This window comes from Porites lutea, chromosome 3, assembly GCF_958299795.1.
Source record: "Porites lutea chromosome 3, jaPorLute2.1, whole genome shotgun sequence".
Classification (NCBI taxonomy): Eukaryota; Metazoa; Cnidaria; class Anthozoa; order Scleractinia; family Poritidae; genus Porites; species Porites lutea.
Genome location: NC_133203.1, coordinates 36,824,906 through 36,835,300, shown reverse-complemented (window position 1 = coordinate 36,835,300; position 10,395 = coordinate 36,824,906). Strand labels below are relative to the sequence as shown.

Genomic DNA, 10,395 nt, shown 5'->3' with positions numbered 1-10,395 from the left:
CTGGCTTGTGTCATATATTTAACTAGTAATGATTGCAAATTAGGGGAGTGCGATTGATGGGGCGGGGGGGAGGGTGGTGGGTAGTGAGTGGTAGTGGGAAGGGGGTACAAAACCTGATGGGCTTGTAATATCGGGAAGTCAAAATCAAATACTTTTGTCAATAGGAATATCAGCAGCTCTCTTTATCAGTGTTATTGTTTTTCCTCCCACTTTACAATTCGTTACTATTTCATTTTTTCCTCAAAAATGCAAGAGCGTACTGTACTTTTTACATTTACTTGGCTAAACTTCTAAGTAAAGTACATGTAAGTAACAATAGGTCAAACACTGACTATGATCCTCAGGATGTTCTTTTGTACTATAGGATGAAAAGCATAAAGAAACAGTGGAGAAATTATTGTGAGGTCAAAATTAAAAAATATACCTGCCCTTCTGGGCAACCCAACTCCCTTATTCACTAACATCTACCTTATCTTAGCAATTGTTGCTTGCCTGTCACCACTTGTAATAGTGAGCTTTCACGACAGAATGGCAACAGGCTCTTACTTGTGTTTTGTTGTAATCTTCGCTCTTACTTACTGTGTTCTGGTCCTTTACTAAAAGATTTGTTTAAGGGAAGGTAAAATTATGTCAGCAAAATGTGAAGTGAACTTTTTTGTTTCTGAGGTGTTGCATGATGTTAAATACCCTGCAAGCAAGTTTTTTAAGGCTAGGAGGGAAGGGAAAGGATAGTGGATTAGGCTAGGTTTGGTTGAGTTAAAACTTTTTGGTCCGGTCAAATGACTGTATCCATAGCCATCCAGCATCATTGGATTAACACATCATCGCCATTCAGTTAACTCTTTTAAGTCCCAAGAGTGACTAACAACAATTTTCTCCTAACAATTGTCAGTACAAAATGAATAGAAAAGGTTACGAGAATTAATCAAAAGGTCAATAAAGAGAAAATGCTTTGTATATACCGTAAAATTCCAAAAATAAGCCCCGGGGCTTATACTTTTCAAAGGCCTTTTTTGAGGGATGTATTTTTGGAGGGGCTTATATACGGAGGGAAATTTGCGTTTCAAAACCGATTGGGCTAGCCTTATAGTTGGAAGGAAATTTACCATTTTTGCTCGTTTTTACTTTGTATTTGAGGGCAGTTTTCCAAGTACAAGCCCCCCGGGGGCTTATATTTGGAGGGGCGATTTAACGGAGGGTTTTTTGTGTTACCGGTTTGGGGGGCTTATATTTGGAGGGGCTTATACATGGAGGGGCTTATTTTCGGAATTTTACGGTATCAAATAAATATTTTTCTCTCAACTAATTCTTTAAGAAAACAAAAGGAAATCAGTTTGGAGAATTTGTATTTGAATATTGGGCCTTACAAGGGTAATCTATGTTTTAAGCTAAAGACACTACATGTAAGTACCTGCCCGAAGAGTTTGGGCAAGCTACAGTGTAGTACATTGTAATGTACATAGCAAGAAGATTCTTGTTCAAGTTTGCTTATTCCAAATTGACTCTACTAAAAAGCGAAAAAAAAACAGACAATATTGCTTCAATTAAATTGACAAGTGGAACTGACAACAAAAATAAGGGCTATTGTTAATTGGGCAGACTGGAAAATACCATGAACTGCACGTGCAGTGTATGTAAATTAACAAAGTGCCGGGCAAATCCTGCTGAGAACAAAATATTTAACAATTATTCCTCGAGCCCGAATGGGCTCTGAGTCAATAGCCCATGAGGCCGAAGGCCGAATGGGCTATTGACTGAGAGGCCATAAGGGCGAGAGGAAAATTGTTTTACTAAAATCCAACTAGTTTGTCAAAAATATCGAGAATAAAAAACTTTTAGCTGGTTAAAGCTAGACTTTAATCCTCTTTTGCTGCCAAAAAGCCCGCGTTTTTTGCTACTAGTGGGCTATAACATACAGCCTAGTAGTAGCTCAACCAATCAGAGCGCAGCATTGATAATACACCACTAGTTGGATTTTCGCAAATTGCAAAAGTCGCTTTTTCATTAAGTGCCACCCAAACAGAAATTTAAAGAATATTATGGTATTTTCGAGTTTGGCCAATACCAATCATTGTTGTATTGTCCAGACTTGCCATAGTTGAAGTTAGTAGTAATAAAAAATAGTTATATAATTATTACTAACTTATTATTCATCCAAAGTATTTCACCATTATTAGCCCCCGGCTAATTCGTCTCAAACAACAGGCATTTACCATTGGAAGATGAAGCAATATACCATCGATAATATTTGATGGTATATTGCTTGCATCTTTCAAGTATGGTACAGTGTGTATTCATCAGGTGTGGCCACAAATGAACCAAAAAAGAAAATGGCCTTCATGGCTATCCGAAGACAAATAGATGAATTTCTAAGCAAAACTGAACAGAAAAAAAGAGGAATAAGCAAAACATATTGCAGAGGGCTGTTATCTACTTTTTTAGTAGTATCTGCAAGGAAAAACATATGTCTACATCCTGAAACAGTAACAAGAAACATACATGTAGGCCAAGGAGTTGAAGAAAGTCTACGAGGAGGTAAACTTGTTAAGAACTTGGAAATAATTTTGAATGAATGATAAAACAATTGCTGAATTGGGCTTTCATACAATGTGAAGAATTATGCAGATCTCAGACCTCGGCCTTTAGCCTCTGTGGACAACATCCTCTTTTTCTACATAATTCTTTACATCCTACTCAGCCTCAATCAATAAATTGCAAAAAATATGGTGACAACGCTTACAGCTGTATGTCCACTGTATGTATTTATTAACAGGTTTTTATGCAGTTTGGTGATATAAAAGGACATTAATTTTGGAAAAGTACACATACAAGTGTCTGATGGGTACCAAAATTTTCTTGCCATCTTTAATTCAGTCTTAGAAGTCCTGTTATGACAGCAGAAATAAGGGAAAAAGGAAACAAATTTTAAAAAAGAATGAAACAAACACTGACAGCCCTAAAAATAATAATTGGTGTGAATGAGTTAATAGATTTTAAAAAATAACAATGTTATTCTTGCTGGAATTTTTGACTGCGTAGTGCACTTTGGAAAAGAAATGATGAAGATCAACATGAAAAAAATGGAGTACGAGTAGTGGCAACTTTCACCGTGAATATTCCAAAAGTGTCCTAGTGAAAGTAAGCATAATACACAAGTCAAGTATATCATACAGCACTTATTATAAATAAAATTATTTTGTGGTCTACAGTATTACATGTATGTTCATGTAGACTTGTGGAAATATGTACGAGAATGTAGTTTTAACCTTTTTTTAAAACGTCATTGGAACAAAATTAAAAGTGGTGTGACACAGCGCACAAAGAAAGTAGTGTCCGATAGCCAAGGGCTTAGAAAAGTGGATTCTGCTATCCGGCTGGTGAATTCTGTTTTCAACTTGCCTGACGGGCAAGTGATGCTTTTTGAGTGATTTGAATAACAGAAGAACTGTGAAATCAATTCTACTTGTCAGAAAGTTTTTGGGGCTAGTTGAAATGATGTCTGGGCTAGTAAATGCTACCTTCAGCTTGCCTGAATGGCAAGCTGTAAAAATGATTTTCTTTGCACCCTGTGTGACATATTCAATTGCAAGACACACAATTGACGGTTTGATTAATCAGGTTTCTAATGTACAAGTGAATTGAGGTCTACAAGCAAGGATCTTTCTTTTAAAGGAAAAGAAAACTGACTGGCTCATAATGATGAGAAATTTCCAGGGAAAAAGTAATACCTTCCAATATTACCCTTTTCTGCTTTCACTGATAAACAAAAAATCACTTTGGCATTTCTCACTTCATCACCCTTGCGACTTAGCAACTATATATGGCAGCAAAGCCAAGGAAAATGTCACTCTCGTTCTTTTAGAGTGATAATATTTTATGTAGTTTGTTTTTCATTTTGTTTTCTTTGCCTTATGGCACTGGGCTATGGATGCCCAGAGTGTTCATTCACAGGAAAGTTTTTTAAATCCAGAGACTTGCATTGTTCACTGCAAAACCTTGATTGGACCATCTGGCATTTTTGTCATGAGGGAGAAAAGCAAAGAAATACAGAAAAATGTAAACCACATGTGCAAAAGCATGAAGTGCACAGGGGCGGAACCAGGATTTTTTTTAGGAGGGGGTGCACTCGTCTCTTGCTCTACTTCAACACCAATAAACCACATAGTTTTTTTTTTTTTGCAGAATTCCAGTTGTATTAGAAAACCGCAGGTCATCTCAGAGGGGGGTGCACACCCCCTGCACCCTCCCCCTAGATCTGCCCCTGGTACATCAAGAATAACTTTGTGAGTGGTCTCCCACAAAATGATAACATGGCAGAAACATTTTCCAAGGTTTGTCCATATAAAAATGGAAAGTGTTCACAGTTTCTTTCGTGGCTAGCTGAACAATCCAACAAAGTAGCAGCAAGTCAATATACTGGTAACTAATTATTCTCTATAATACTTAGATTTCCATTCTAAATTGAACTTCAGTGGGCCAAATGAAGTCATGGCTACGGAGGCACCACTATGACAGGGATAGTTGAATGTCGAACAACATAGTCACTAACACTCCCAAGTAATGTTCTCCGCAGCTTGCCCAGTCCACGACAGCCCATCACAATACAGGTAGCTTGTTCTTTCTTGATGTAGCTGACTATTACTTCTCCTGCCCGGCCTGTGTCATGAATCAACTTGTATGAGAGTTTATCCTGTTGACAAAGGAACAATCAAGACAAAGTGATGTTGCAACAAATTGACTGTTAATAACTGCTGTTGGATATTTGTATACTCGATCCTTACAGTATTTATGACCAAACCCTTATTTTTCCCCCACGAAAATTTCCTTGACATGTCACTAAGGCACCATTATGTGAAGAAAACTTGTCCCATAGACTAAAGGGACACTCGCCTACCCGAGCTACCCTGAGCAAACTTACTTTTCATACATTTCACTTGGAGAACTGTTAACATAAGAACAAAAAGTAGGCTTCGTTAGAAGGGTGACCCACTTGGCTGGGTCACCTTTCTTTGATGGTAAGCTACAATCATGGAAAAATGTGTTGGGACAGTTGTACAGTTCGAATGTTTTTTAACACACACGAAATTGTATCCCCACGCTAATAACACTGCACGTCCCTACTCCCTCCTCCCACCCTACAAACAGTGTTGAAACCGTCAAGGTACAATTCCGTTGATCTTTCAACATTGTATTGGGTGGGGAAGGGGTAAGGGATATGGATTTGTAAACTGACAGCACTGCTTTTTACAGCATAAAGTTCTTGTGATACACATAGAATAAATTACAGTTATGCTCTCACTGTCCCAAGGACTTTTGTCCAGGATTGTAGGTCACTGTCCCAGCTGGTCCAACTTTTCACCAAATAAACACTTTGGCTCACCCAGCCAGGTCAACTCAGTCAAGGCAAAACAATCACAGCATACATAAATACACTTGGCTTTTGGCAAAAGGATCAATTTTTTTCTCATAAAAATGCTCTCTAAAGATAACTGGGCTGGGATGACAAGCCTCTTTCCCAGGACAACTTTTCTCCATGTAAAGGGGGCCTAAGAAAACTTTTGTGTTTCATTTGAAAGCAAAGAGATCATTTTTCATGCTCTATATATAAACATTAATATAATACCGTAAATCCACCGTTGAGGTTCATAAATGTTATGACCAAAAGTACTCATGGCAATTTTTATAAGCTTGCATTTTCCTTAATTTCTTCTATAGCAAGAAACTTCAATTCAGTAAATTATGCGAAAAATTCAGTTGATTCATTGACCAGAAAATAAGCTCATAATGGACCGTACCCTTTTAAAACCTCAAGTAATGTACAAGCTACATTAATTTTTTTGTACAAATCTTAGAATGTTGCTCTAGTCAAAAGAAAAAGAGAGAGAGAGAGCTCTAGATATTTGTTTACAATAATAACAAACACAACCTGACTAAAACAAACTTTAGCAGTACATGCATCTTGTGGATCCGAGGCCAGCTACCTTAATTAAGTGAATGTCACAGTTACTTATAATATTGGTATATTCATTTCTGTCACTGTACCTTAAGTGCTACAAATTTCTGGTCATACTCTTTGAGCAGGAACCTGGCCTTATCTTGTGCCTTCTGAATTACAACACACCATTCATCATAGCTGTTCTTGAAGTCTACACTTGCTATCAAGGAAAAGACAACAAAAAAATTTACAGATGAACATTTATCTTTAGAACCTGCACCATAAATTATAACAAAAAAATGTTTGTAAACAGTGATGTCTCCTATCGCTGGTTTTACAACTGCACAGAAGTAAAGAACCTTTTGATTTTAGTAAAAAAAAATCTTATGATCTATTGAAAACCAGACTGCAAGAGTTGCCCTTAGAAGCAGAAAAACTTAAGTGTACCTTACTATATGGAGATTTTGTAGGAAATTACGTGATGTGTAATGCTTGTGTTAATAATGGCTTAAATAGACCCAAACCAAAGAAAATATTACATTGGATGAGAGGAAATTAACATGATCAAAGAGCAAGTAACATTTTTAAATGAAGGAAATGAGCATTTTGGTTGGTTAATCTGCTTTTCTCTAGATCGATGAGTCAGAAGCAGATACTGGAACTACAAAATGAAAACATTCTGACTGATCCTTGCAACTCTAAGCTAATAACTCTGCTTACATCTAGACTGTATGTACAATTTGTACAACCCTGATTTTTATTTTCACTAGGTTGGAGCAAAAATGCAGGTGTGACTGGACTCACTTTTAAGGCTAAAGGGTTTTACTGCTCAAGAATAAAGTAATAGAAATACAGTCAAATCTTATTTTATGGACTCCTTGTTATTATGCACATGTTTTCTTTATTTTGTCCCTGGGAAAAACCCTGAAATTGTCCCTAAATTCAACCCCCTTAATATGGACACCCATTAATGTGGACAACGAACACTTGTCGCATGTCCAATCAACAAATTCTCACAGAAAGTCAACCTCAGTAATGCCAACACCTCACTGTAAAATGTGTGAGCTAGTGTAATACAAGTAGACCTTTTAAAGGTGAAAAAACCTTCAGTAGACAGCTTGTCGTTATTGTCGGAGCTACAATACACCAGAGAGAATAATTCCAGACTACTAATTTTTGGCATGAAAGAAGTTGTGCAGAGAAAGGTTTTGACCAAGTAATGTAGAGATGAACAATTTTTGAGTGTTAATTTTGTTAGATTGTAATCCCTGGAAGGACAGCTTTTTGAAGGTTAACGATGATACTAATGTCTTCTTTTATTTATTTAGTATTTTGTTCTAATAAAATAATTTTTTTTTATTTTAATAAAATCACCTGCTTTATATGGACATCCTGTCAATACAGACACTCTCTATATATGACCCCTTCATTATCTGTAATAATAGTTTTTGACTGTATATTTGATTAACTTTACCTTGGGCCAGAAATTCAGCTGTGCACATTGTTGTTTATCTTTGAGTCTTTAGGGTCTACGTACATGTACTGTTACAGAAATATTGTCTTCACAACTACAATTTTATTAACTAACTGCAGATCTAGAGGTTTTACAATGTACCCCACCTCCTCTGTTTATAATAAATAAACATTAATTACTGTTTAAGATAAATTTTAATGCTTCAAAACGAAAATCCTTACTGTGTTTGGCTGACTGCATGGGAGGAGGGTCAAAGGCATGTAGGAAAACAACTCTGTCACCCTTTAAGTGAAGATGTGCAAGATACCCTGTTCAAAATAATGAATAGAAACTGTTATGATGTTGAAGAAAAGAAAGTCAAATGTGCATTGATGAAAATAGCAACTAATGAAATCATTGCTATACAAGTTAACTATTACTATAGATAAAAATCACATGTACATGTATTATCATCATCAATTATTATTGTTATTATTATTAAAGTTAATGAAAGCCAATAATATTACTGTTGGCCTTTTCTTCCATCCCATCTTCTAACCAAAGAGATAGATGTTATACATGTACATGTAAGATTAAGGATATTCAGCCAACTTTAATGAATTTTATACATGTAACTCAAAAGATTATACCACGTCATTTTTTCACATTTTGTTATAATTAATTAAGCTTCCTCTAAAGCAGTCTGAAATAGAGTGAGCTTTGTACCATGCTTACCATTGCGGGAAAATAAAAACCACAACCATATGACACTTGTATGCCTGAGGGTGAACTTTAAAAAACGTTTGAATGGTTATCAAAATAATATAGCTCTAATTAAGCCATTTTCGGACTATGTTTGAAAAAATATGTAAAAAGCAACATCAATATTCTTTATCCACACTAAAAATTTAAATAGAACTGCTACTGTTTAAAAATGGAAGTTTCCGTTAGAAATTATGATTATAAAAACTACGTTAATGTTACCAATACATGTAAATATTGAGGGATGAAATTTAACCATGTTTCTTAACAGGGCAGAATTTATGGACAGTACTTCAGAAACAGTAAATGTAGCTGGGGTTTTTTTGTACAATAACATGACAGCAAAAGATAATAGTTCAAAATTTTTGTCATTTCATTCTAGTTAAAATTTTATTAGCCACAAGCTTTTATCAATATTATTATTGGTGATTAAAGGTGACATAATGAATGATTCTTTCAAAGGCTAAATTTTACTGCAGAGCGGTCTGCATATTGAAGTTTGAAAGGGAGTATACAGTGCTAACTTTTATTAAAAGTGCATTCCTCAAATTTTAATCTGCACATTTCTGGAAGCTGTTTTTGACGTTTTTTGAAAGATGAAATTTTACAATAGTTTTGGGAAATCAAAGTGTACTAACAGCACTTCTTTTGAGATACTGATTCACAACTAAGTCGTAAAAGATGACAACTTCCTCTAAAATACAAAGGCAGCCTGCTATTCTTTGTGATGTCATATCATCAACTGACTTCAATCAAAGCAATATCACAATAATGGTAATTATTTCTTCTTTCAGCTGGTGTTCATAGAGTTCAATACTAAAATGATTTATGATATTCTGAATAAAATGATAAGGACATGATTATAGAGAAAGTAGCGATTATATTTAACTGCTATAACTTGACCTTATGAACAAAATTTTTCACTTTCCATAAAATTAATGTACAATACTTAATATAATTTTATATTATTTCATTAAAGGAATGGAGTTTTAATTTTCGGTTAGAAACACTTCCTGCTGTTACATGTCAGGTGCAAAAAACTCCATAACTGTAAATCTCTGCAATAATATCATTACGGTACAAATACCAAATGCAATATTTAGCATGTTAATCTGCTGTGAGATGTAAAATTACCACTATTGTTGAAAAGGAAAAAAAAAAATTTTTACAGCTTAAATGAACCCCCAGCTATATATTATCAAAGCCTCTTTCCTTGTAAACCGTTGTCACCTTGCACATGTTTTTGACCGAGAATTCTCTATTATTTACATATCCACCCTTTTACTGTACAAATAAAATTTAAAAACGAGTCAATCAAAAAGAGCTTTATTATGACGAATGGAAAAGTAAGCAAATATAAATTTGTCTTATAAGCTTTTAAAGCTTGTACAAGATGACATTGCACATTTTATTTCACATTTTTCTTTTACCTCTCTCTAACTTACGAAAAACATCTGCAGAGAAATGTGCCTTTTTGGTCAAGGTTTAAGCATGATTAGCTGATGTAATCATACAGAAACAGTGTAATTATTACAATGGTTATACAGAAAAGAACGCCTATTCTAACACGTGTAGGTTATCGCCTCCAACTAAGAGACAAACATGTACACAAGTCAAGAATAGTAAAAACAGATAACAACCAGCAGTTTCCATGTGGGGCACTATCATCCCGCACTGATCGGCACGTTGTTGTAACCTGTACTTTGTCACAGATTACAAAACTAGGTTAATATAAATAAGCTTACAACATTCTCAGCTTTTATATCGGCGACCTTTCATTCACTATCAATATCACAAAATGTCTTATCAAGGTCACATTCTTAGCTTGACTAAGCGTATACTATCTACAGCACTCTGATACAAGTTCACTCAATGATGTCATCAGAGCCACTGATGAATGAACAGTCTGTGATGGCGAGGGAAATTGATCTTACCATGCATGCCACGTAAAACATTTGGTACAAGGTACACCACATAATATTAAATTTAAGGAAATACTCACAGTCTACTGCACGTTCACTGTTTTTGCTTCCATCCACCGGAATTATTACAACATTACACGAAGACATTATGAATCGATGATCCTTGAATTCATAAGAGTGCGCGCATAATATTTTCTATACTCCACTTCATGGTTGTCAACAACGAGAAGCACGCAATGCACATTGGCGAATTAATATATCAACAACGTTGATTGGTCGAAGAATCTACAGCCAATCAAAATACGTGTAGTATTTACGATCGT

The 10,395-nt window shown here is 35.4% G+C and overlaps 1 protein-coding gene across 1 annotated transcript; it reads right to left on the bottom strand.

Annotated features, from left to right (window-relative positions):
• Positions 1 to 1,611: 1,611 nt before the first annotated feature.
• Positions 1,612 to 10,317, bottom strand: LOC140931046 (universal stress protein in QAH/OAS sulfhydrylase 3'region-like). The gene is made up of 4 exons (XM_073380787.1): positions 10,153 to 10,317; positions 7,631 to 7,717; positions 6,043 to 6,155; positions 1,612 to 4,690 (listed from the first exon to the last, which is right to left on the bottom strand). The coding sequence occupies exons 1-4, from the start codon at positions 10,217 to 10,219 to the stop codon at positions 4,493 to 4,495; spliced, it is 465 nt and encodes a 154-aa protein (XP_073236888.1). The 5' UTR covers positions 10,220 to 10,317; the 3' UTR covers positions 1,612 to 4,492.
• Between the last annotated feature and the right edge of the window lie 78 nt (positions 10,318 to 10,395).